This window comes from Platichthys flesus, chromosome 10 (genome assembly GCF_949316205.1).
Source record: "Platichthys flesus chromosome 10, fPlaFle2.1, whole genome shotgun sequence".
Classification (NCBI taxonomy): Eukaryota; Metazoa; Chordata; class Actinopteri; order Pleuronectiformes; family Pleuronectidae; genus Platichthys; species Platichthys flesus.
The window spans coordinates 12,752,465-12,780,450 of NC_084954.1; the positions used below are offsets into that span (position 1 = coordinate 12,752,465).

The following is a 27,986-nucleotide window of genomic DNA, read 5'->3' on the forward strand; positions in this document are numbered from 1 at the left end:
CAGCTCGAGTCCATCTTATGATTTTATTAAGCTAATCATTATTTACTTTGTCTTCTTAACTTATCTTCTATGATTTTTACAGTATTTATTGTATTGCACTTTTACTGCATTTCTCTAACATTGAACATCTTTTCCTTTGCTGTGACTGTTAAGCACTTAAGCTCAACTCCATAAATCAGACTTCAATTTAAATCAATTTAATTTGTGTAGCACCAAAACATACACGATCTCTATAGACACTTTAATTAGAAAGGTTAATACCTTAAAAATAAGACAAACTTTACCAGTATTAAGTATTGTTTACTCTGTGATGCTCAGTTTACAGAAACTGGTCTTTTTTAACGGTGGATGGGTTACAAACATATTCAGAGGAAAAAGCTGAGAAGGCAGCTGATTTTTATGACCATTCTAGAATAAAAAGATGCATCTGTGATCAAGTTTATAAGTCACTGCCCTGACGCTGTATTTGACTTGAGGATGTCGAGTTTTGATTTACCTGTATCTGCAGGACTGAACACATGCTTCTCCAACTAAACAGACAAATCTCCTCTGTGGCTAATTACCTCTCCACCCACAGGGCTTGACGTCAATTGTCTTTTCCCCCCACATCTCTTTCTACATGAGCGAATACTTTTCCAAAATAAAAGCACATCATGACCCAGTGGTGTTCAGGGTCATACTTCTGTACGGTCTCGATAACACAGGCACCTATCCTGCCACGCAGATCAGATGAAACCCTGACTGTGGTTGGAGATTATCGTCCACCAATCATCAAAACTGAGTGAATTCTCCATCTGGCACGAGAACCCGAGCACGCCATCTGTCACGCTGGCAGGAAACAGCCTCGCCACGTTCTGCTGGTGATGATCTGTTCTAGTTTTCAAATATCACACATGAAATAACACGTTGAATGATATGAAAGCCTGAATAATAACACCAGGTGTTAATATCCGATTTTTTTTCAAGATAAATGTCACATTCTGTAGCTGAAACGTAACAAATGTTAATGTAATGGCATCGGTACCTCAGGCACAGGATTGATTATTTGTCTCGTCTGTTAGTTAAATGGCTGGATTCAAGTTTTGAATTGTGAGTGTTTACGTCGTAGACAAACACACATAATCTTACTCAAACATTAACAATTAAAACAACATGGCCAGGCTTTAAAATAAAAATGTTTTAATAGCAGTGCTCTTTTTTTAATACATCAATTCCCAGCACTTTCCTCCTCCCTTTAAGCTCCTTGTCCCCAGAGACTGGCAATCCAGTACATAGCAACAATGGGAAAATAAAATGGCCTGGATATGGTTCTGCCATATTGTTCATCTCTAAATCACCCTGAAAACATAGTGACGTTCCTTTCAGCTCCCAGGGGACAAAGTGTTATGTGAGTTGGAACTACAGTAAGCATTGGGACGTCGCTGTTAAAGAGCTATTGTGGGTAACTCGCATGCTTTCTTTACTCTGCCAGAAACACACAACTCTGCTTGGACTCGTCCCGTCACCAGAACAAGGCTCCCTCCAGGATCTTAAAGTGCCTCGTGGCCCATGTCTCTGTCCCAGGATTTCATGTATACCGATAGGTGACTATCGCTCCCTAGGCGCAGGGAAAAAAAACATTTTAAAAATGCATGCTGATGCCAGGTGGAAATGTCGAGGCTAAGAGCAGTCTGTGGTCTCCCTGCGCTAACAGAAGCTATTAGCGGGCTTCTCTTTTTCCTGTTTTCAGCAGGGTTGCAGAGGGCTTGGCGGTGCGCTGGATGGACTATCCATCAATGTGTCCATCGGTGCGTATTTCTGCCTGGTGAGGTGCTTCATCCCGAGCTCCTCTCTGTACTCGTACGTGTTGAGAGAGGGTTCACGGCTGCAGAGATGAGCGTAGGCATCTGCTAAAGCCTTGATGTGAGGAATGGTGAGCTCTGTGGGGCGCAGAATGGGGTCCACATCCGCCTTCTGCATCATCTCCTGAGTCAGCTCAATGCGACACGCCTCCGGGAACAACTTTCTGCAGGGGGGGGGGGGAGAAGAGAACAAGAGACAAAATGATCGTACAGATTCCTACACTCAACTCAGGTCACTTTGATATCTTAATGATCATGCAAGTTTAATGGCAGTATAAAGCTCAAACAGAGAGAAATTCTCCCACAGCAATTATTTAAATTCTGTTAAGTTAATTGAAATCACACAAAGGGCTGGAGCTGCTCATGAATTGTTAATCTGCTCTACTACTATGCAACATCAAGGGACGTAATGGCATCGAGACAAAACTCACGCAGACACAAACTTCCCCGACATAAAAGAGGGCAGCTATAATCTAAATTTCTAATTTTCATTTTTCTTGCCGACTTCAGTGCCGGGAAGCAGCCATGTCACATTACCCTGCCGGAGACCGTGCTCTGTATTCCTCCTCTACAGGTGAGGGAGCAGCCGCCGGCTCCACACACTTTGCTGTGCAGATGCTTTTTAGGCGCTTCACCGCCGGTGCCTCCTCTCCAATTTGGTGCTGCTGCCGCCAACCCACTGCATTACATAATAAAATGCTCCCTCTTCCTCCTATGCACCTCAATGACTCATAATTGCTGCTCTCTTTCACACAGCCAGGGTTCTTTTGTCATCCAGGGCCCACGTGCACTTTCCCAACAGGCAAGGGGGCGATGGGCAGCACATGTGTGTCTGCGTGTGGGTTTTTTCCAACAGAGATCTGCGGTTGCAACGATGTTCACAGTGTGGTTACGGCGAATACTCAAAGAGATGTTTGTTGGAGTGGAGTGGGTGTGTGTTGGGGGGGGAGAATCCCAAACCTTTCTAATTAATGATTAGATACAGATGCTGCAGTCAGGAAACAGTGAATCAAAAATGTAGAGGAGTGAATGATAGATGAGGATGAGACAGGAATAAAAAAGTAAAAGACTGAAGGAGAGAGAGTGAGGGAGAGAGAGGGAGGAAGGATAGATGTTTTACAGGCTTCATCAAGTTGTATAATCATGCTTACTCTACTCCTTTATGGCAGTGCTTCCTGCGGAACTGGAATATGTTCCTGACCACTCTCTCCACCAGCTTGAAGGGCTGCTGGATCTTGGGCTGAACCAGGGGGGTGAAGTGCACGACTCCCACGTCTATCTACACAAACACACACACACACACACACACACAGCGGGAGAAACCAACAGCAAGGGTTAAAACCAGTTTGCTACGAGCACACGCATGGGAATGTAGAAAAATAGTGTCAAGGAGGAGGAGGCGGTTGTGAGGAGGAAGGAGAATACAAAGTGTGGTGAAAAATGCGGGACAGAAAGGTTTGCCTGACAAATGGTGGGAGAGATACAAAGAAGAGAGAGAGAGAGATCAACAGACTGGGACAAAAGAAAGAGGAGAGGCTGAAAAATAAGATGACGCAGCATGGCTGGCTGGTGAGCTGGTTCCAGTTGCCACAGTAACACCTGTGCGATGGACCATAGAAACCGAGCCTCAGTCTTCCTCTGCCCGTCACTGCAACACAGAGTTACTTAATACCTCAAGCCTGACTCAGGGTAGCACTCGTCTCCTCATCCCACCGCCTTCTGTCTATCAGACTCTACATTTCCATCGGAGCATACACAGAGTGTAGGTTAGTGAGGGCGACTCTAAGAGACTCACTGAGCACAGGTAGTGATGAACTGATGGAGAAACTGCTCCCATCAAAACTGGCTGTGTAAAGGTCAGCTAGTAGATTCTTTTAAAGAGAGTGTAAGGAATGATGATTTTTGAAGGTCACCTTAGCAGAAATAGTCCAATTTTACTATATAGTCCTTTTTATTTAGAATTTCGTTTAAATCATTATAAATTATATAAAGATATATTTTAGTCAGTTTGTTCAAGTTTGCAATTCTACTGCCAGGAGCTTGAGAACTTAACTTATATTTTAACTATATTATGCTATTATCTAATTATGTATCCGATAAATCTAGATAGTTATTCTTTACTTAGCTGTTAATGATTTTCACCATTCATTTATCCTTTTAATGAACTATTATGAGGCTTATTTCCATCGTTTCATTTCAGATAAGAGAGTTTACTCCCTTAAATGTAAATTGTGAGGTATTTCATTAGCTGACTTATTTTATACCTTGGACTTGTTCAACATAATCTTTTAAGATTAAGCTCACCGAACTCATGAAGTCACTCTGGTGAGGTTTCATCTGGCAGACTCAATCACAGCATATTTTTTTATATTTCTAAAAAGGTGATTAAAACTTCCCACATTCCAATAGATATATATACAATATAAATAATTGGTGGAAAACATATCATGGACATTGTATATTGGCTGGTCTCCACTCTGCTAACGGGTTAATCTATAGTCAGCGGGGAAATTTAGCTCTGTGGGAAGCTAGGAAGGCAATTTGACAAGATACCTCATGTCAATTCAACTTTTAAATGTCAAAGCCAATAATGAGAACTTAAAAAAAATATTATCCATTTGTCTAATCTAATGATTTTATCTGATTACTCCCCATTTAAATTGGGAATTTAACTTAGCCGTTACTACTCATAGTTTGAATTCTAAATGTAATCTGTTACTTACCCACACGACTATTTAATATTCTAATTAACCATTTATCTGATACATTTAGCTATTTCAGCCGTATATTTGTTATTTCACTAAAAATAAAAAAGATTTACGTTAAGTTAAAATGTAAATTTTGTTAACTGTTTTCTTTAATTCTTTCCTTCTGGCTGAATGATTAGACATGTTGATATTTCTTTCAATCAAAAAGAATAAGTTCAGTTATTTCCCCCAAATGAATATAGTTATTCTATAAAGGTGTGCATGTTGCCCCTGGCTGGGAACCACTGAACTCTTGAGGTGGAGGGTGCTGGGAACCTTGGCTCCACTCCCTCACTAGCTGCCGCCTCCCGATCCTCCGTGTGTCAGCACGGTCAGCAGTAAGCTGACATGACACTGTTGGAAGTAATCATGCCCGACTCAACAGAGCCCAGCTCTCGCGCTCTCAGATCCCCACCTCTTAAAGTTAAAGCACATGTAGATCCACATGTTCTCTCCTCTATTGCTTCTTGTAAGGGATCATCCACATCTGAACACCACAGCAGGATCAAAATACATTTACTCTATTAAATCCATTTCTGTATCTCTAGATCAGTGTGTCCGTGGAACCCCCCCTCCCCCCTCCCCACACACACACACACAAAACAAGCCATCATCTTCAGAGTATGTTTCACATGATGCTGTTTACGCCTGCAAGTGATAGCTTAAGGAGCTGCAGCACAGTCAGAGTGAGGGAAGCACTAAGGGGGGGGGGGGGGGGGCTGTACTCAGACTAACTGAGCAGACTTACAATGGTGAGAAAAATCAGCAGTGTTAGTCATAAAAATAATACATTCCATTGCCCATAAGTGCTTTTGGCTCTGAGTGCCTTTCAACATACTCATGTACAGGGGGAAATGTCAATGGAAAGGTATCGGTTTTTCGAGAAGAAAAAAAAAGAAGAAGATCAACAATTTGAGAAGAAAGAAGAGAACAGCGGTAATATGCAGGTATGTACAGTGAACGGAGAGGAGGCAAAAGTTGTGCATGAATGGAAACAACACACAACATTTAGAGACAAGGAAAACATGCTAACACAGACACATGAACAGAGGTAAAAAAACACACCCAGCCCTCCTGTTGAGCGACATGCCCTGCAGAGTGCTCTGTGCATCCTTGAAGCTCGTATTTCTGGACCACAGCTGCCGCTCGCTTTTTTCTGGGCTAAGGGGGCTAGCGTTGATAATTAGGGGAGGGAAAAAAGAAAGTGGTCCGAGGGTGTGTGCACAGGATTTCTAATGAGCTGTTTAGATTCCCTCCTCCTTGGTGAGACACTACAGGCAGCGCTCAGGGGCACTTGTAAACCGTTGCACCATCTCGTATCACATCTATAGATCCCTGTGCAGTCCAGGGATGCGTGGCTGCTGCTGAGTTTCCTGCCGCAGTGGCTTTTAATGGGACGGCAGTGGAGTGGCGGAGAGCGTCTCGACAGCCCTGGAGGCTACGTGTGCAAATAATAAATAGGATAAAGCTTGTCACTCCTGTGAGTGTGCATGTGGTATACAGCTGTAAAGGGGATCTGATGCTTAATTTTAAGTGTGTAAGGGTGTTTTCTATCTGGAGCTGCTTCCCTCTGTGCTTTGGTGATGCAAGATCAGACCACCATCTGTTAGAACGGAGCAATAAAAGGGGAATGCCTTTAATTTCACTCTCTGCTGGAATAATTAGGCCATTTATATTCCGCACTTCATGATTTAGGAGGAGCATGGGGTAAAAGTCGATATTGGGACTATACGGGCAACAGCATTTCAGCCATCAGCTTGTCAAAGTCACTTTGCTGTTATGATTTATGGATGGCCTTGCTACACGGCTTCACTAGGCGGCACCACCGTAATATATCCCACTGGCTGCCATTAATCCTCCCCCTGATAACCTCAACATGCAGGGAAACTCCATCTTAAATCAGATGGTGTCACCTGGGCCCTCCACCGAGCTGCTAGGAAACATGCTTTCACTCATCCATCCCTCCCCCCACAAAACCCCTAAAATACTCTGAACTGGGGTAGCAGACTGACTTATTGACCCTATTTGACAAGCTTAATATCCCCCCCCCCCCCCCCCCTTATCTTGGGGGTGCAGTAGGATCATAAAGAAGACAGAGGCTAGAAATGCTCAGATGGTAATCAGTTCTTGTGGGCTTGAGCAAGCAATCGTGTTTTGCGAGTGAATCATTCCCCCTAATTTGGCCACAAAATTAGACTGTTACGTAAGGACCTATAAACAAGCTCATGATAATTCCTCTTGCTCCGACTCTCGCAATCCAGCTAATTTCATCAGAGCTTTGTAAGATGACGACCGTCAACATTCATCACATGGATTGAAAACCTGCCCTTCCTCCCATGTAGGTGGGAGAAAAACAATTTGACAAACCGACAGTGACTACGTTTAAATGGATGAAATAATCCAAGCCTGTTTAAGCCAATAGTCTGAATAAGACACTGTCATGTTAACAGCATTTACTAAATACCTTAAACTGAGCAATAATCGAGGAGTATTCTTATTTGAATTATCTAGACATGTATAGGTCTTGATTACATTATAATGTCCTACTATAGTTTCCACAGCCTTTTGCGACATGGACACATGGCAGTTAAAAAATACATGACGACATATTCTTCGTTGGAAAAATAAGGAGCTGTACCTTAAGCAAAATTAGAGAGAAAACACCTAAGTTGTATACGGTAGCATTGTATATTCAGAAATTTCAGGTTGGAGTTTTACAACTGGCGGTTATAATCAGGCTATGCTCTATAACACGTAAACAGAAATGTTAACGTTAAAATTCTATTGGGAAGTCAAGTAATAGTCAAAATATTGTCTTCTTGTGAATAAGGTCTATAGTCAGAATACTACTGTAAACGTAGTCACTGACAACCTTGCCAGTCTGTTGTAAAAATGTATTATTCTGCCCAATAGCCTCGTGGAGCTTGAAAAGGGCAAAATGTGACAGATCTCAATCTAAAAGTCACGTAACCACTTTTGTAAAGACTTTTAATGACCCAGTTGAGCTCAATACTTACACATCCATCTTGGACATTACCATATTTCTTGGGTTTGACCTTCCCAAAGCTCAAGTGGGAACTCCATTACCCCAGCTTTGCCCTGTGGTTTTCCCAGCTCCCCATTCCCACCTCTGATGTCTCCTTCTCTGCGAGTTCTTGCCCAATGGCATGCGAGCAGTAATTTGTCATGTCCCTTTAAGCGTAACCAAGATGGGATGGCAGGGGCCCTGGGGCACCAGCCACTGCGCTACCTGAACCACCGACACTTGCGCTTACATAATGGGAGGGTTCTGAGAAAAGAGCAAGAGGGGGGGATGGAAGAAGGCTATATACGGCCTGGGAATGCAAGACGTCTCACAACCAAGGGGGGAAGAGTTGCATTAATTATGACAATACCTTGAGAAGACATCCTCCGTTACATCGGAGGAGGGAGACAGCCTCTCAGAATGGAGAAGGCAACGGTCAATGCAGCTGAACGCACCAGGCTGATGTAACTTGAGGGGTTTGGGGAGGAAAGGCTTTGGCATACTTCCCATGAAATCGGCCCCAGCAGCTCCGGGGAGAGACGCTTTCGTCATAGGAAGCTGATTTATGCCCCAAAAATGCGAAGTTTACCGGACCAGTGGAAAAGACAACAAGGGCAACATGGGAAACATTTTTTGATGGGATATTTAAAAACTCATAAATGCCAATTCACTATGTTCACTAGGGAGTCGATCTTGAGGGAGTAAGCCGAGACTGTTTCATCAAGCTAATGCCGGTAATTTCACGACATGTCACAAGTGTTTTGCCTGAGACAGGTTCACACCCATTATGTGTGGTGAAACTGAACCCGGGCCCTGCTCCACACCAAAATTGCATTGACAGCCACATCACAGCGACGACACGACACCTTGCATCACCGCTCTGAACAAACCGCCTTTGCGAGATGATGGGCGCAAAAAACAATTACGCAAAGGGGGGGACATAAAAGAGAAAAATGCAAATGGCACGATAAAAAAGCCTCTAATGTGGGCAAAAAGAAAAGCGGGGCTGGTCCGGCTGTGCCTCGAGAGCTGTGCTGCAGAAAGGGTGCTCTGCTGCGGGGGTGATAAAATAAAAGGGGACCTCGCTTATAATAGTCCGCAATATCTTCACACATCACAGCGTCACACGTCTGCACTCACCGGGCGCATGTGAACTGCATTTTGCTTTTCTCTCCTTCCGTCATTTCTATCCCCTCTTCCTTTCATCCCTTCCCTCCATAGTCTATTTATTTATTTATCTTGCTCCCCACAGAACAACACCAGCATCAGCACTTAGGATCTCATCGGTTACAAGGAGATAGGTCACACACGGCATACTGTAGTGTGTCTACAAAGAAACAGGAAAAAACATTCTCCTCTTCCTCCCAGGAGGAGGTCTGAGGATGTAGTATTGAAGGTCGACAGAAAACATCCCACTAGAAGGTGTGCACCATTTCTGCATGCTGGCCAGATCTCATTTTGAGAAAAGGGTCTCTGAGGGGTTGTTTAGGGGAATAAATGGAGCGACCACTGGGCCATAGTAAACAAGCAGATCAATAGCTGAACAAATCAATTGCTACCAACCTATCCACATGTAATGTCTACACATCAACATGGTCAATGCCTGGTCGTTAGATTGCGAGTGGGTGGGTAGGCAAGATTATTTCCCCCAGCTGGCTGTTTTTGCCGATTTGCCCATGCAGCAAAATAATAGCAACACACATCTGCTTTTCCAAGGTTATCAGGTCTATTAGTTTCGTCCGATTTTTTACCCTTCTCTCCTGTTTTGTCCTCTTTGTCATTCATGAATCAGGGCCATGCTAGCCACTCCCTCCCTTGTTTTGTGTGTCCTCTACAGAGAGAAGAGGGAAGACGGAGTAGGACAGGGTAGCAGCTGGGAGTTTTAGCCTCCTGCTGACTGACGCCTGATGAAGATGGCGCTCCAGGGAGGGTCAATTTTTGGCACGGTGGGATACTCACGCTCTTCTCGACCAACACATAAAGAAACAAAGCTTTGTAGAACACAATCTGGTCGTAACGATAGCAGCTTTCCTTCTTCTTGTCTTAATGAGATTACTCTTCCCAGTTGTGTAGTGGGGCTCTGTTTTTCTATCTTATCCAACTTTGCATCTTGGCAATTTCTTATCTTCATACAGCTTCAGTACTGTGTTATGATTACCGAGCAACTCGATGCAAGGACGGGTAGGGGTTCCTATGTGGGTTAGTTATTTTACATTACCATTCAAAGGAGTTTTTTTTATCCAAAATCTGAGGGGGCAAAGTGTCAGTATTATTCTACATAATTTATAATAATAATCTTTATTTATAGAGCACTTTTCAAAAACATGTTACAAAATAGTTTGCAAAGGCAGCAAGTTATAAACAACGAAGAAAGCAGGTTAAATTAATTAGTGTATAAATGCATACAAATTGTTAAATTTCTATTTTATTTGATAGAAATAAAAAAATTACCAAAAGGAACTTTTCTTTGATTATTCTTTATAAACAAATATATAATTTATTTTCATTTTATTGCTATCCTTCAAGAACTCAACTCTCCAGGTTTCAAATACATTGCACTGCAACAACTGCATTTGTTTAAATATTATATTTTGGTCTAAATGTGCCTTAAACAGAATTACAAGCTGGCTGCAGAGGTAAGGTAGCCTTTATGGCCTGGGAAATATAAAAAATATCAATAATTGCATGGTGTTACATTGAGTAAACAAAGTGAGGAACACTTGGTTGATCAACCTCCGATTTGTGATTATTCATTTTCTCATCTGGGTACACTAGCTCTTACTGCTTTAAAAAGAAGGTGATTCTTGAAATGGACTGTTCTTTTAGCTATATCCGCGTTAACTGTTGTTTCTGAAGTTGTAGTGTTGAGACAGAAGCGACACACACACACACAGACACACACACCGGCGCAAGAGAGCGAGGGGGAGGGAGAGAGCGAGAGAGAAAGAGAGCGGCTCTCGCGCTCGGCTTCATTTCTCTCTGGCTCGTGCCGAGTGTGTTTGTGGTCTGTCTATGTGTGTGTGAGTGTGTGTTGGTGAAGATGGTATGTCCTCCGCTCAAACACTGTTGCTAAGGAAATGGACTTGAATGGATCCGTGGCTCGGGCTCAATCCTCCCGCTCGCCCCCTCGCCAGCCCGCTGCTGCATGTTGGTGTGTGCCTGTGTGTGTTTACAGGAATCACTGCGAACAGCGTGACGCGTCAGAGCCAGCTCTGCACCAGCCAGGGTAAGAGATCATTCCAACATCGCTTTCTTTCTTTCTACCCTCTCCCTCTCCCTCTCCCTCCCTCCCATCACACCATAAAGCAACAGTAAACACTCAGAGGAAGCTGCCCGGTTATTCATTCTCAGCTGTAACCATCTATTTAGCCAAGATTAGACCGATCACAATGTAGAAAGTCAGACAAAACGATAATTTAAAAAAGAGCTGTACATCCACAAGTTTAATTCTAGCGGCTCACTAAATCGCAACCAGTGATCAGCCAGAGGATAAGCAGGTATCATTGTTAAAAAGCATCCTCCGTTTGTTGGATAAACAGCCGTGGAATCAAAGTGCTACAAGATACAGTACGTGAGAGAGCTGAGGGCGCTGCAGCTTTAAGTCCACATGAGCATTGCAAATACCACAAACTCATTTCTCCCTCTCCAGTAACACCTCTATTGGGCGCCGGGTAAAGAGAAGGCACTAAGCACATAGAAAAATGCACACATGCACAGCCACCCCTGGTGTTTTTGCTTACCTGTAGTCAGTCACAGAGCCAGCTCTGATCGCCCCCTGCCTCATGCTCCCCCTTTGTTTCCAGTCAGAAAAAGTCTGCGCTTGTTTGAGGGTGAATGAGGGGGAGAGAGAGGAGGGACTGCAAGGAGACCCGCTCACTTCAGTTTTCTCATTTCCATCACTCTCCTCCAGTCCAGTGGAGCTGCGGCTGAAGAACTGAGGAGCTGGGGGATTTGACTGGCAGCTGGTACACACCACCACCGAGGGAGGGAGAGAGAGGCGGCTGGGGCAGTGGGGTCGACGAGCCTGGCTGGCGCTGGGTGAATGCTGCCAAGCGAGGACAACGGCTGAGGAGGCGGCATCAGCATCAGCAGCATCCACTTTTTAAAAAGGAGTATGGCATCCACGGGCATGCAGATATTTGGATTTGTCCTGGCTCTGTTGGGTATCATGGGTGCCATGGTGGCCACCGTGCTGCCCAACTGGAAGGTCAGCGCAGACGTGGGCTCCAACATCATCACAGCGATCTCCCAAATGCAGGGACTGTGGATGGACTGCACATGGTACAGCACAGGCATGTTCAGTTGCACCCTCAAGTATTCTGTGCTTTCACTACCTGCGTACTTGCAGACTGCCCGCACCACCATGGTGCTGTGCTGCGTAATGGCTGCCATGGGCCTCTGCCTTGCATCCCTGGGACTAAAATGCACACGTTGGGGAGGTGGACGACGCTCCAAGCGACACGCTGCAATCGCAAGCGGTGGCTGCTTTGTGGCCGCAGGGTTTCTGTGTCTGGTTCCTGCTTCCTGGTTTACCAACGAGGTCATCACCAACTTTCTGGACTCCAACGTGCCAGAGAGCAATAAGTTTGAGCCTGGGGGCGCTGTTTATGTTGCCTTTGTTTCAGCAGGATTCCTCTTTGTTGGGGGGTCCATCTTCTGTATGTCCTGTTCAGGGAAGCGGCATGGTCCCCAGGACCTGGTCCTGCTGCCTCCACCAGACAAACTGCTGCTCCAGCAGCAGCAGCAACAGCTGCTTCAGCAGCAGCAGGAGCTCCAGCACCAGTACTGCTCTCTCTCCCCATTAGACAATAAGACGGGCTACAGCCTGCAGGACTATGTGTAATAAAGCAGCGCTGTGTACGCCACGGCAAAAGGGAGATGAGCCTGAGGGGAAACCATCACGATTTATGTTGCACACTAGGCTCTTCTCTACATGGAGGTGGAGAAAAGAAGAGGGAGGAGGGCAACAACTTTGAATTCATTTCCCACCCTTCTCCTCTATCTGGCTCTTCTCCTTTTCTTTCTGTTTTGCAAGCACAAGCAGTGGAGGTATTCCCTAAGCAGCGGCTTGGAATAAACAGCATGAATTTGTAAGGAGCCAGGATAAGGTGCTGCAGAATCGGAGGACGCCGCTAACCAAATGCAGACATCCGTCATCACAGAGAGAGTTCCCTGGGGAATGGATTAAGCAAATAAGGAAGGCTCCAGAGTAGATTTATTTTCATCGCCAAAGGTTTGAATTGAAAGATAGAGAAAAAAAGCAATCATTTAGCTGCTATTTACAATCGTTTGGTACACTCCCATTCAACGAACATAGGCAATAGAATGCCTGAGAGCACGAGGTGGAAGCCCTCTCATTTGCAAGCCATTGTAGTTTTTTTCGTATACTTACCCAAAAGAATGCTACCCGGAAATGACTGAAATAAATGGTCATACTTAAGTTAGCTACTGATGTTGATATGTTGCCTCTAAAGCATGCTGTGTGGACCCTGTCTGTGTATTAATACAGAGGAATGCCTGGTTAGAAGACTGAGACATAGCCACACAATGCCTGTGCCTGAAAAGCTGTAGAAACATTACCCTGTTCATAGAGGACTGTCAGGAGGAATAGATGTGGGCTGCCGGGCTGGGACTGAGACCCACAACGCAGACAAACAGATGCCTGCCTCTCTTTTTCTCTGCAGGTGGAAATATGAGAGAGATGGAGAGAAGAAAGATTGATAGAAAGATTCAATCCTCCAGCAGGGGAGCATCTGATATGCTGTTTTCATATTTCCGTCCGCACTGAAATGAAAAAAAACATCCTGCCTTTAAGTGACAGCCACCCATCTCAATCCATTCCTGCACCCCCTCCGTCATGCACGCCCAGCCCGCGCACACTTACACATGCTCTTGTCCGTCTCCGTTTACACAGTAAACACTCCAGACACGCCGGCTTTTTGCATGTGCTTTTCACTCTTGTCATCCTCCTCCACACTGCCATGGAAACAGAATTCTGCCTTCAAATCTCTTTATTGTCTGAGGGTATGTGCTTGTCAGTCAGTGATTCGAAGTTGTTGTCTTTTTGTGAAGGGGGGGGGGGTGGTCTCTCTTTGTCTAGCCATGGCTCCATAAGCTTTAATCAGAGTCTCTGCTTATGCTACATTTACTAATCCCCCTCTACAAGTCAGGGACAAGAGGCAGCATCCCTAATGCATGGGTTTGAAAAATGCTTTACTTTGCTGCCCGCTGCTGCGGTGTCTATACCATAGTCTCCCACACAGGGCTGAGCAGATGTTTAATGGTGCAGTGGCAGAGAGGCAAAACATAAAATGAAGCAGAGAGCGGAGAAGCTTCTTTAGTCATGGTCGACTGGATGGCTGTGTGGCAGGCAGCTAAAAAAGGTTTGAGTCATCCTCCATATGTGACTTGTTTTCCAAGTGCGTCAGCAGTGTCTAGAAGCCACCAGCCTGCACCTGCAAGAAGGTCTTCGTGACTTAAACTGGGGCCACTTGGCTGTGCCGCCGTTCCCCTCCATTTCCTACCCGTCAGTCTCATCATTTCATTTTCAACCCACACCCTGTCCCTGCTTATGTCAAATGTCACATGGATGTGATCGCTGACAAGAGAATGCTGATGCATGCTGAAAAGCGTGGCCGCCCAACGCACACATACACACCACGCATGCATAAACAAAACTCACACCTACTCATTTGTCATCAACACTGTCACGCTCGCAAACGCTCGTGCTCCAGAGTGTGTCCGCTTTTTTGCTGGAGGGAAGGATATTGGAGGAATATCGTCTTTTTGTGCTTAGTCAAGTGATGTATAGAGGTGCACGTTCCCTCCTTCTCTCTCATAAACATGCTGTTCCTGAGGGAGAGCAGATGGCTAAGCCCAGCTCGCCACCTGCAGGCTGCTTCCTGCACGCCACAGGCATCTCTGTGGGCAACACTGCCAGCTCTGGCAGCCCTATAAGGTTCAGGGTTCCACCCCACCCTGGGTAACACATCTTTGCCCGTTACAGACTTTAGAACTGGCCTCCTGACAATAACTCACTGCCCAGGCACCATAACCAATGCAATAAACAAAGTAAAGAATGTGCCATGTCATCAGCTAATACTGACACGATGTGTGTTTTTGAAGAATGTGCCAAATCGTCTCATGATGACACGTTTTAATACTATCTGGAGTTATTTCTGTTTATTTTTTTATTGCGTTGTTTGTACATGAATAATACATTGGCAAATGTTTTATGGATTTGTGATTTGTTCTGCCAGACTAAGTCTCACGGCGACTAGATGCTTGTGTATAGTCCAGCGCAGCTTTTGAGGGTTATTTTAAATCCTCTTCATTCCTCTTTTTCTCAGAGCACAGCGAAGACCACTCTGAATGAGTTTCATCTGGGTGACACGAGTGTGGTATTTTTTATAAATGAACACATGAAGAAAGTATTTGTTTTAGGAAATCTGTGACATCTGTACACAAGTATCTAAGCGTTTAGATGTGTTTCTGTGTTTACTGAGACTGCCCTCTAGATTATTTCAATACAAGATACAATACAATGTTCATACCATACCTTCTTTATAAGAAGACCTTTACTTCTGTTCCTTTATTTGACAGCAGTTTGTTTCAAAAGCTGAGCTCCCTGGACCAGCACAAATTCATAACACACCTGGCACTCTGGAGAAAAAAAAGGAACCATCTCTGTCTGCTAGGATTCAGCAGGGAAACAGGAGCTAGAGATTTCACTGTTTTTGTGGCTGTGCAGCTTGATCACCAGCAAGCAAATATCATAAGCTTATAAATGGCCAGAGTGCAAAAGTGACTAGGTCCTAAAAAGTCTAAAGAGTAACATCGCTCCTGCGTCTACTTGTACCAAGACACTGATTTATCATTTTGATAACTGCAGCTTATTTTTGTGGATGCTTTAGCACTTCTTACTTTGCCAGAGCATATTTGTGATGATGAACAGTTCACAAGTTCTGATACAGTTGTCTCAATGTGCTTGTGCAAGTAGTTCTATTTTTTACCAGTAAAACTATTTTGTGAAAGCAACGTGTCTGACGTATATTGTGTGTTTTATGTGTGCCTTATGTGTGTGTGGCTGAAGAGGATGGAGCTGGCCTTCATCTCCCAGCCAAGACACTGTTGGATGGTAGAGGCTGTGCTGAGTGGAGGCTGCAGACAGGCTGCTGCTACGCGTGCAGCACCCAGCAAGAGAGCAGCATCGGTCCAACTAAAATATGTATCTATAAAACATTATTATGTGCAAATGGGTTTTGAAAGAGAAAGAGAGGGATTCAGCCAACATGTTCCTGTCATCCCTGACTGAGAGGACAGCATTAGACAATAAATTAATTAAATTATAATGGCACCCATGGGAGCTTCATGGAAAGCAAACTATTCCAGTTGCCCAGTTCATCTCGTGAAGCCATGAGTTAAATGACTACATGTAAAGTAGCTGATGATAATATGCAATTAAATTGGCAGAGAAGGGAGCAGCTGAAGAATCCACTTTGCCTAGTATAAAAGACAGTATTCATATAAATAAAAAAAGAAATACAAAAAGAAAGGGTCTCCGAGTTAGAACATTCTCACAGAGCCAAATAACAACAACTGTAATTAATAATGATATTAGGGAGAAGCATAGATGAAATTAAAAGCCTGGACGTACACAAGAGAAATTATCGAGAAGATTGGTTTAAGTCAATATTGAAATTGAGCTGAAACAATAAGTCAGTCAACAGAAAACTTAACTGCAACACTTTTGAATCATTGTTTCATAAACAAAAAAGACAAATATTCTCAGATTTCAGCTTCTCAAATACGAACATTTCTCTCTTTACTACTGGACTGATAACATGAAACCTGGTCGAAGGATGCAGTAGAGGTCAGAGAATAACCAATTTAATTTTGGTATGATTCTGGACTTTTTTTTCTCTCTTTCTTTAATGTTGTTGTAAAGGGCCTTTTACAACCGTTTGGCTGTTTTTTTTATGAGAATAATTAATGGTTCTTAATGAAAGAAAATCATGTTTAGAGCTATTAATATTTATGAGTGTGTGAAATGGGGTGCAGAGTCAAATAAAAATGTGTATATATCATGTACTGAATATAAATGTGGTTTCATAAGGGGACAGATGGGCCGTTGCGGAGGTACACACTCTACTGAGTTCTATTCTATCATCACATACAATGAAAGAGGCAAATTTGTAAGTAGGGAACATTTGGTATTTTTGCTTTAAAAATGTGTAAGATTGGTTGATTGTTTATTTTTTGATCACATATCATAAATGTTGGTGTGGCTCAAACAACTACTTAAGCTTTTAAATTAACAGAGCATAACATTTATAACATTTATTTGCAAAGGAAGAAATCCTGGATGTAGGATTTTTTTTTTATAAATGCTCAAAGCACAACTTCTACTCTGAAGAACCTGCTGTATGAAAATGTTGAAAGCTTTAATGCTTGAACCAGAGCTAGTTTCAATTCAGAATACTCCATAGAATGTGCTTCAAATTTAATATCTGTCACATATAACCTGATATATGGTTCAGATGGAGTGCTTGTTAAATAGTTACTTTCCAAGAGAAGATTTGTGGGCTCTCATTAGAGATGATTGGACCCTCACTGACACCGGCAGAGTGAGAATGTGCTTTCTTGAAACAAACATGGATTAGTCAAGGCTCTGTGTCTCTCTCTCTCTCTTTCTCCCACTCCTCTCAGTTACGCAACAAGATTGCAGATCAAATAACTACTCCTCTCGTGGGGAAACACTAATAAGATCTGCTCCTCTGTGTATTTAACCTATATTTTCCATCAAAGGCTTTCACCCCGAGTCGCTGCTACGACAGATCTGGAATGTGAGCTTAGGTGAGAGCTGCTGAGCGCCTGTCAATTTGAGGCAGGGGTTAAGCATGTGTAAGAGTTTTTCCTTTGAACCACACTGCCACAACAGATTTACAGATTATTTACCCTTTTCTTTTTTAGATTAGCAAGCTTTTTGACCAGCAGATAGCCTTCCAGAATATCAAGGAAAAGGAAATGGGAGACAAAAAAGAGAAAGACTGCTCACAAAAGGGTAAATGCCCTCCACCACACACGCTCACATGCCGACACAGAGAGGTAGACATCAGGTCATCGCTCAAAATGCAAGCACCCAAATCACACCAGTATATCACTGTACTTAACGTCTCTTTGTGTTGGACGGCTGTTACTCTGGTAAAGGTTCATGCTGAAGATATAATGTGGCCGTCAACGCTAACGGAGAATGACCTTCCTTTGTTGGAGCCCCCTCCTCTGGACCCAGCACACATGTGAGGCTGTAGAAATAACAGCAACGACCTTGGCTGTGCAGTAAACTGCTGAGAAAGGCAGTAAAAGCTATGGAGATGACAAAAGGGGAGAGCTTGTAGGAAAACAATACACCCTGACAGTTCAAAGAAGGCGCTTTAATATTTCAGCTTGGCGCACGGGGCAGGAGCGCGTGGCTTGGAGGATTCTGTAGGCTGAAGGTGAGTGAGGCTAAACTGTTGGAATGCGCGGACGCAACGGTGGAGATTATTGTCTTAGATTAGAGATGAGGAAAATGTATTCATGAGAGCAGAGAAACACAGCAAGAAAAAAGCTGAGGCACAGGCATTTTCACACAGAAACAATCAACTCGATTGTTTCCTCTTCAGTCCTCTGTACAAAACCTTAATCAACACACCCACAAAATCAAACATTTTAGGGCTATGCATTATGGCCAAGAGAAAAATCCTCTTATTAGTCGATAATTATCACAATAAATGTTACATTATAATTTTTTTTACCTTTAAAGACAGATTTTTGCTCCAGAGTGAAGGTAGTTGTTTTAAACTCTTCTTTAGGGTACAGTGGCCGAGACGTGTCAGACAAGTGCATTAACAGTAAAAAAAAAAGCCCCACAACGGAAACACAATCATAAGGCAAGTGAACGACAACAGATGATGACAATGAAACAGCTTATTCAAATGTTATGTCTTTCTATTTGAGGTGTTACGGTAGACATGATTGGAGCAACCAAAAAGGATGAATGCACCTCTACTGCAACACCTCAAATAGAGAAGCATCAAATGTTAAGCGGCGGCTGGCTTGTCTGGGTTTTCACAAACGACAGCTCCATTAAGTTACTCTGCTCGTTTCATTTAGTTGTGTTTCCATTCTGTGGGTTTTGTAGTTGTGTTTTTCAATAATGTGTGAGGCGTCTGGGCCACAGTAGCAGAAAATGACAAACACTTAAAAAATAGCAAAGCATTTGTTAAAGTCTTGAGAAAATAAAATATATATTGTTATAATAATATTGCTATTAATGAAAATCATAGTGATAATTCTATCGTTTTAATACCCAGCCAGACTTCAGCCTCTAGGTCTAAAAAGCCTAAAATGAAGTCATGAAATCTCTCTGTGACAGGTTTTCTCTTTCCCTTCTCATCAGTGGCGTCATTGCACCACTTGCAATTTAGTTCATTAGATTTGTTTATTTGAAGCAGGCCGTGATTCTTTGGGACATTGGTTTTAGCATCGCTCCTCAAAAACATCTACGTATTCTCCTGAGATGCTCACTGAGTCAACAGAGCTAAATCTGCTAAACTCTAAGCACTGAATCCACTGCACCCGGCACACTTTCTTCTTAGGAGGAGAAACAGATCTCTGGAGATGATTGTACGCCAACTCCTCTAACCTTGCCGTTTTGTTTCGAAAAAAAGGAGGAGACAAGTATTTTTAGCTTTTTCTTTTTCCTTGGGTCTAGAATACTTTGAGATTCAGCCTTCAGGCGCTTACCGCACTGGCTCGAGTCATTGAAATAACTTTCCCTCAATACTCTTGATACCGCGTTTGACCCCGTTTACGAGATAGGCCTAGATGAATATGTGCGACGGCAGGTGAAAGACAAAGAAAGCAGTAGGGCAGAGCAGATTCTCGCTCTTCACAGTTCAGGCGAAAGCTGGGCCACCTCGGGTCACAGTGAAGGTATCCATCACTGCCAGAGCAGCACATTGGACTGAGGCCGGTCACATTCAACACTGAAACACCCTGTGACTTAAATGAATGGACTTACTACGATACTTGAAAACCCCAGCTGACCCCATACAGAAGAAGTAAGACAGAAAGAAAAATCCCCGGCTAAAATCTATTTGTATCAGCTAAATCTTTACAGCACAATCCAAACACTCCCTGACAACTGCCGGCCGTAATGGATGCTCAATGCAGCATTAACACATTTAATTTAGGCTCCACTCATCTGGCCTGGTGGATGATTGTGTAACAAGGCGAGCCTCTGTAGGACTCTCCTCCTGCGAGGCTCAGTTAGTGGGTGGATGATGGCTGATGACTGGCCCAGACAACCATATGCTGGAGGTACGCCTCACTCTCCTCTAAAATCCATCTCTGTCATGAATCTGCTGCGCTGTACTGGTGTGGATGAGGCTTTGCTGTGTATACATCCCATTTATCTATTCCTTCTCTTTTCTTTTTTCATTCAATACATCACATCCAGGCTAATATACTTCTTAATTTCATTTGCGTTCTCTTACATTCAGTCTCTATCTTATCTTGACCCTTTTCTTTAACTTCGCTGTGGTTTTAGTCAGTTCCCAGTGTGTCCTCTCCATCCATCCTTTACTTTTATTTTCATTCCCCACCTAGTTATCACTCCATTTTCCCTATTTCACATTTTCTTTCTCCAACTCATTTTTTTGGTATCGGTTCTTTCAGCCATATCATTTGGTTTATCGGTCTCCCACTACCCTTTTTTCTCATTATCTGCAACAATGAACACCAACATTGCACAATATGGAGCATCCCTACAGAAGAAACAACAGGTCGCTCATGATGTAGCATCCATTGTCTGATTTACAGCCCTCAAATTTAAATAAATCACATCCTGCCTAGATACAGAGAGGCGCAGGGGAAGACACACTCTACTCTTTGCAAATTAGCTACTTTCTATGTTAAGAGCCAGTTACGATGTATCTGGATTGGATGATGCTGATATTCGTGCTGAAGATGCAGACGCCTTGATGGCAGCGTGCACTCTAAAACTCCTTGACCCCTGCTCAGGATAGAATATAAATTGGAAATTTGTATAATGACTAAAGCAGACGGAGCACTTGTTTCCACATTCAGTTTACTTCCTCACAGAGATCTTTCGGTTATATGTACAGCTGTGAATGACAGAAGGGACTGAAAGATCACTCAATTTGTCCATTTATGTGAGAACTAGAATATCTCTCAGAGCAACGCAAACATTCACAGAGGCTAAACAATACTACAATTGATTGTCTAGGTCTTGAAATGGCCTAAACGATTTGTCATACAACACAATCCTAAGTATTGGAAAGTTAAGATCTGTGCATTAATCCCTGCTGGAGCAATGTAAGAGACTTTGTCAGCCTCAGGTTGGTAGATTTTGCATAATCCTGCTAACAAATAAACTAACAAACAAAAAAACAGACCCGGGTGAAAACATAACCTCCTTGGCGTGGGTAATTAACAGGAGATAAGTGACTAATAAGCAAAGGGAGGAAGGTGTGATCTGCAGTAGCACAGATTGAGGGCAATCTGAGCCTGGGCGGGGGCACACACAATCGAAGAAGCCAATTGCCACTCACTGAAACCTTCAAGGACATTCTCAGTCACTCAATGTGACAGAGCGAGACCGGGGGCGAGAGGAACAAGGCAGACGGATTAAACAACAAGGATAAGAGCCTATCTGCCCACCTTATACGTCTATATAGGCCCCAGCTGCTGCTAATGTAAAATGGATTCAACATTTCCCTTCTCATTATCCTATTAGCCTGCATCGCTCCGGTCCTATAGGTTTGAGTCAACCAGCCAATCAGCCCTAGTCTTTCCCTTCCCCTCCCGCATTTAAATAATGCAATTTTCACATTTTAGAACGGTTCAGTAATTCCATAGCTTTGTCCGTGGCTCTCTGTGATCTATGTTTGTCTGATTACAAACTACTAGATGACCTCAGATGGCTTTTCACACTCCACTAATTGCCGTATGCGTAGTATAGCACCTGCTGCTGCATATTTTACCCTTCGCAGTGTTGGAGAGTTGCCATTGGCGGTGTAGAGGGATGACACGTGAAACGACTGACCGATCCTTGATGTTATTTTCTGACAGCGATGTTCAGAATTTCCACAGACAATTTTGACAAAAAAATCACCCAAAAGGATACAGAGCCTCAATTGACATGGCAAATACATGACAAGAGCAGACAGAAAGAAAAACCAACTGGGCTTCAAACTGAACAAATCCCTCTTCATTAAAGACAACCACTGATGCCAAAGAGGGAACGAGATAATACGAATAATCAGACCACTGAGCTGATTTATTGGCTATAGGTATAAGGGGCAGTTACATACGCTCCCTGAGAAGACAGAGGAGGAAAACAAGAGATGCAGAGAGGAATATAGAGGGAAAGACCCTTGTTATTGGCAGTTACTCCAACATTATAATAAGCTTCTGCCAACAAAAGGCGCCATTCATCCATTGTGATTTTTATAAGAAGCTCTCTAAGCAGCATTCAATACAAACACTCAAGACGGTATCCATTAAAACGTGCCATGTCCTTTATGTATTCTGACAATATATAGGTCTGTTTGATCATTAACCCATTGCTTAAGCTAGAAGTCTGAATTCATTTGTGTCACAACCTCAATCCCCCCTTCAACCATCACTTTGATGGCTTCCCATAAATCAGGTAGGACGTTTTTATTGTTTATGGAATTGTGCATAATTACTCTGGTGTGCACCAATAAACAATACAGAGCCATAGGGCTTTTCATGAATTATAGTATGTCACATACGAGTAAAAAGGGACCTGGACAATGTATTAAGAGTATGAGAGTCTCGGCACACGATGTGCTCTCTGCTCTTTATAGGACACCAGTAGCAGGAGACCTGCTCATCAAAGAGCCATCATCTCTCCTAATGATATCAATTCGACCAAGTGCCCATTAAAACATTAAGAGGGGATAGATAGCCTGTGTGGGAACGTGGGTGGCGCTGATTCATCGCGTTTGCAGTGGAAGTCCGCTCTGTTCATGTTTATACTTCCAACATGCATGCGTGTCTGTGCACGATCACGACACAAACAAAGCCTGCTGGAATCCATTTAGCTGCAGTTTGACATGCGCACAAAAATAAGATTCAAGAGTAAAATAAAAAACGAAAGGAACGGCAGCTTAGTGTGATTAAATAAACATCGCAAGCCATCTCTTCTAAGAGAATGAACCATGAGCTCTGGTCCTATTCACTCTGCTGGATTTCGGTCCACAGAGGAGATTAAATATTTACCCACTGTGGGTCACCTAAAGAGCCACCACTTCTTCAAGGGACCGGGAGTCCGTCTCTGACATCCACCTAACACCTATCCTCTAATTCGGCAAAAGAAAAACATGGTCTCAGTTGTACAAAGATGGGAGTGAGCCTTTCAAAAGTCTGGCGTGTTTATCCTATCAAAGGATATCACTGCGGAGCTGTCTAATAGCAAAGACTGATGTTTAAGATTTTGCAGCAGTACTTTTATGTTTTTTTAATGTGGCCCCTTTGTCCGACTACAAATGCTAGCCCCGAAAAAATAAAAGACATTGCATTCTCATGTTACATAAGAGTGAACGCCTTTCTTTCACCGCTGATACAAGCACACAGGGCCGAACGACACACAGAGAGATATTGGTCCTAAAAAAAGAACCAGGCCCTCATTACAAGGCGCAGTGTGATCGTGACACATCTGAAATATCCACCAGGCATCGTTACAACCTAGAAAGGGTCCAAAGACAGAACAGACACAACACTGATTCAACACAGTCTTAATGAAGCCTTGAAGCAAGAAGAGCGAGGGAGGGATGAGTGATTGTGACGTGACGACGGACTCTGACAGAACCACGTGACCAGATGAGGAGATGCAAGAGGGCCCCACTGTTATCATGGTGCTGAGAGCTGTGAAATAGTAATGTGTCCATTTGGCCCTTCGCCAATGCTAGTACTGACATCCGGATTCAACTTTTAAAGCATTCATAACTTTGTTGACATTTGAATGTGTCGGCAAAAAAGAAGAGAAGGGAAGACAGGGAAAGACCTGGAATAGACAGTAATAGAACAGCTCATGCCAGTACACTGCAAAGATCAGCACAAAACTAAATTCAAAACAGACCATCACACGTCGGCCAGAAGCACAATCTGATTGTCAGGTTCATGAAAGTGGTCCGAAGTAGAAAAACTATTTATTTATTCAAATGCAGCCTAACAAAGTAGAATCCTTGAATTATCACTGCTTAAATACATTTGAAACACTGCTTGGTTGCTTTATTTTGATTCCTACCTCTGGTTTTGGGACGAAGGCCCTACCCGGGATGGTAAAGCAGTTGCGGACAGTGCAGAGATACTGAGCCATGACGGACAGACGGCTCCTCTGTTTGCTACCCGTGCTCGCCGTCAACCTCTGGATGGACAGAACAATTACTATCAATTGTTGCTACATACATATTTAGTAAGAGCAGGTAATTTGTTGAAGTCACATGATCTTGGATTTAAGAAAAAACATGGCCCAAGGTACATAAAGACAAAACAAATGGAAGAAACTGAATATTAAAGTTGATTAAATCCACCACGGACGTTATGTTTCACAACTGTTCATTCGTTTGTAAGTTTGTTTGTAAACAAGATTACAGAAAAACAACTGAATGGATTTCTATTAACTTTGAAGGATGCTCTATGGGTCAGGATAAAAAGTCCTTATATTTTGGTGTCGATCAAGACCAGGAAGTGGATCCAGGCATTTATTTGATCCCTTTCTTTAACGTTGTGTTTTTTGACATTGTCACAGTTTTACAAAAGAATAATTAAGATCTTGGTGAAAAAGATCCGGCATGTTAAGGGAACTGAAATATATGAGTGTGTGCAGCACAAGATAAAAAACAAGTCTACATAATTATAAATAATAAAAATAATCCTGCTCCAAATGTTTTGGACTGACCTAAAGAGCAACATCATGCCCTGTGTAGACTTCATACTTAATATTAAATGGGCATCTCAGCTTCATCGGTATCTAGTTTTCACGCACCTCCGCCACCTCTTTCTGGAACGTGAGTGTGAGTCGTGTGCGTCCGTGCATGAAGGGCCCCGTCCTGTTGGCTATGTCCTCCAGCCACTTGATGATGAGGGGGGTGGAGACGCTGAATGGGAGATTCCCTATGATGTGAAGGTTTGGTGGATCTGTGGAGCCACATTTTCACACATGTTAGTCACGTGACTGTTTTTTCTTCACACCCCCCAGCAACAGCTTATACAATTTCCAATTCTCACCTCCTTCCCATGGCGTGGAGATGTTTGATGGGAATCCTCGGTCCATCCTGTAGGTGAGTATGTCCCCATGGACGATCCTCAGCTTCCCTGGCGCTGCCTCTGACAATAGCTGTGGAGAGGAACGTGATATCACTGAATGAAAGGTACTACGTGGTCATCAGTCACTCTGCGGGATGCTAATGATGCCACAGCTGAGAATAGATTAACTGGTTTTATGCCACTGACAGATGAAGGTGTTAGAGGCTTTTCAGTGGAATGCCCTTATGACCTTGTGCGTACGCAAGTATCGCTGTAGCTGCTCATTTACCTTAAGCCCAGGGATGAAGCGTGTATCCTTCTCCACCACGAGCAAGTCTGTTGCACCAGCGTTGAGGATGGAGCGGGTCAGGCCCCCAGGACCGGGACCCACCTCACACACATGGGCATCCCTCAAACTGCCAGCCTGGCGCACTATTTTGTCTGAAAAGATAGACACACATGGTCATGCTCGGTGATAAGAAGATATTTATCATCTTTGAGTTCAATCTGTTAATTATATACTAACCTAATTTAACTCATGCATCAAATAAACTATATCATACAAGTGTTTTCATCAGAGTCTCAGGAATCTAAAATGTGATTAATGGCGCGTGAGGTTGCAATACCTCTCTGCCTGTGTGTGATGAAGATGAGACTTAATAATCTAAGAGTCACCTTGTCCAAGGACAAGAGAGCAGATCAGACCTGCACTGCATCACTGGAAATAATATTAAGGTCTGAGCTACGCAGGGGGCTGCAAATAATTGGCTCAGTCCATTCACTTAAGAATGAGATCAACTCAACCTCCCTGTGCAGAAAAGCCTGTCGATTTTGAGCCTTAAAACAAGCTACCTGGAGGTGTGCAATCAAGTGTGCTGACAAAAAACTGTGTGGTGGAGGGAAAGTGGCAAAGAACACAAGCTCCCAGCGATTGGTGCATTGCAGACCGAGGGAAGGAAAAAAGAGTGTGAGGCGAGAAGAATAATAACCTGTGAGCTTCAAGTCCAGGAGAAAGTTCTGGGAGAGCTGCTTCTCAGCTCGCAGGTTGTAGAGCTTTATCAGCTCACCCACAGTTGGCAAGGGAGGCAGACGGAAAGATGCCAGTTTCCTGGAGGCGGACATCGTTCAGGTGAACTGATAAGAAAAGATACAGACAAGCACACAGGTTGAGAGGAAGAAACTGTGACTGATCAGCTTCTTTCAAAGGTTGAGAGACAAAAATATAATAAATGTGAGGCATTGATGGTGATAACAGCCTGTCTGTAATAGCATTTTAATGCTGTGATGTATAGCACGCAGCATTTTAAGTCAAGAGCGACCTTTTGAAATGCATACACTGAAAGTCAATGTATTTACAGTTGAGTAATTTGGTCCTTTTACAACAGTGATTCTACATAATGATAGAGTCAGCTTTGTTTTAACCTTTAATCTCACAAACACATTCATGTGTTCCCACAAACACGACACAGGATGTGGAACAGCCTGGTTTCAATCCATAGATTCCTGTCAATTCCGGGGAACTGTTATCAATTCCAATTACTTCTTCATCAGGTCATGAGATTGATTTCCATTGAGAAGGCTTATGCTGAGTTACTGCTGAGGGATGATTACAACAAGCCTTATAATAGAATCTCTGGCCTCATCTAGTGGACAAGTAGCAGAAAACTAAACAACCAGGATTACGACATAAAATACAGGGGGCCTAGTTTTAGAGCACATGGTGAAAACACGAAAAAATGATGTGGTGTTTACATTTCAGCTGCTGATATTGTTCTGTCAGTAGCAAATTAATAACACCCGTTTGTTTTTATTAGGGATGAGTCACATTATCGGTAACGACGACAACAACAACAACAAGGCATCAGCGTCCCACTGACGCGACAAACAATCCTTTAACCCTTCCATGTGCAGCTGAACACTCCCCTTCAAGCTCTTGTTGGTGTTTTACACCACACAGTTGTTAGCATTTCCAGCTAAGGTTAGCTTAAAGTGCAAACACCCTCAGCACAGCGCGTTCTAAACGGCTCAGAAATGAACCTGGAGACTTCGCATTGTTTGTGAAAACCGACAAAAGACAGGACGAACTAATAAACACAACAGAACACAAAGCAGAACAGCACTCATCAGTTACACACGTTTCTCACCGGCACAGCTCTCCTCACTATTACATTTCCTGCTCCGTCACTCAGTTGACGTCCGGGTGTCCAATGAGACTGCGAGAATGTCTACATTGACCAATCAGATTGGAGTAGGCGCGGCCGAGCTTTGCCCTTGAAAAGCCGTTCAGAGTTGATGTTTGAGGCTTGTTAGCCAGAAGGGGGCGACATTTCAACTTTGATACTGGTTTGTTGGTTTGTGTATAATAATAATTATACTAAATAATACTAATAATGATGTTGACAGTTACAATAGTAGTAATAATAATAATAATAATAATAATAATAATAACAATAACAATATTAATAGTAATAGCTTTTCTCTCTTGCTTAATGAAACCTTGTTGCATTCTTGTAAAACAATTATATTTTGCATGGCTTTGAAAGGTGCCAGAACTGGATAGAGGTCCTATAATAAATAAAGTTCCCTGTTCAATTATGAAAACCTAGAAATATTATTTAAAAAAAAGAAATTCATTGAATGGATGATACATATATGCACAAAACGAACAAAAAATGCAGCTGATATTTAATATAATAATATTTATCTGCATCTTTAAAAACAGGAACTATGACGGCCATTATAAAGCATTAGGCCCACTAATGCTTGTAAACCCACGTTATCCATCAGCCTCAACTGTTATGGTCAGGGCATAAATTCAGCATTAGACTTCATCATCGCGTTAAACTAATTGAAACCTCTCAGCTCAACGTGATAGGCATCCTGCATGCCCATAATCCACTGCTGGCCACATATTCATTGTTCAAGTATTTGTCATGCTGGGTGATGCACAGCTGCTGAGTGGAATGAACCTTGTGGTCCTGAGGTCATCTGGCTCAGCTTAGGCTCAAAGCTCAGGGGTGTCAGGCCTGGAAA

At 43.2% G+C, this 27,986-nt stretch overlaps 2 protein-coding genes across 3 annotated transcripts; one reads left to right on the forward strand and one right to left on the reverse strand.

Moving 5' to 3' along the window:
- Positions 1-1,157: 1,157 nt before the first annotated feature.
- tfb1m (transcription factor B1, mitochondrial) lies at positions 1,158-27,162 on the reverse strand. 2 transcript variants are annotated; one of them, XM_062397846.1, is made up of 8 exons: positions 27,098-27,162; positions 25,943-26,087; positions 25,243-25,394; positions 24,936-25,044; positions 24,694-24,845; positions 23,953-24,072; positions 2,993-3,120; positions 1,158-2,005 (listed from the first exon to the last, which is right to left on the reverse strand). In XM_062397846.1, the coding sequence occupies exons 2-8, from the start codon at positions 26,073-26,075 to the stop codon at positions 1,726-1,728; spliced, it is 1,074 nt and encodes a 357-aa protein (XP_062253830.1). In that variant the 5' UTR covers positions 26,076-26,087; positions 27,098-27,162; the 3' UTR covers positions 1,158-1,725. The 2 variants fall into 2 exon arrangements, with proteins under 2 accessions (XP_062253830.1, XP_062253831.1); XM_062397847.1 differs by having other exon boundaries at positions 27,089-27,134.
- Positions 10,623-16,242, forward strand: LOC133962302 (claudin-20). The gene is made up of 2 exons (XM_062397848.1): positions 10,623-10,839; positions 11,524-16,242. The coding sequence occupies exon 2, from the start codon at positions 11,728-11,730 to the stop codon at positions 12,454-12,456; it is 729 nt and encodes a 242-aa protein (XP_062253832.1). The 5' UTR covers positions 10,623-10,839; positions 11,524-11,727; the 3' UTR covers positions 12,457-16,242.
- Positions 27,163-27,986: the final 824 nt, after the last annotated feature.

Bases quoted from the DNA above. Each gene is read 5' to 3' on its own strand.
- LOC133962302 (XM_062397848.1), top strand. From the start codon at position 11,728: ATGGCATCCACGGGCATGCAGATATTTGGATTTGTCCTGGCTCTGTTG.
- tfb1m (XM_062397846.1), bottom strand. From the start codon at position 26,075: ATGTCCGCCTCCAGGAAACTGGCATCTTTCCGTCTGCCTCCCTTGCCA. The intron at 24,846-24,935 runs GTGAGAATTGGA...GTGGCTCCACAG, and splicing joins CTCCACGCCATGGGAAGGAG to ATCCACCAAACCTTCACATC. The intron at 24,073-24,693 runs GTGCGTGAAAAC...CTGTCCATCCAG, and splicing joins TCCAGAAAGAGGTGGCGGAG to AGGTTGACGGCGAGCACGGG.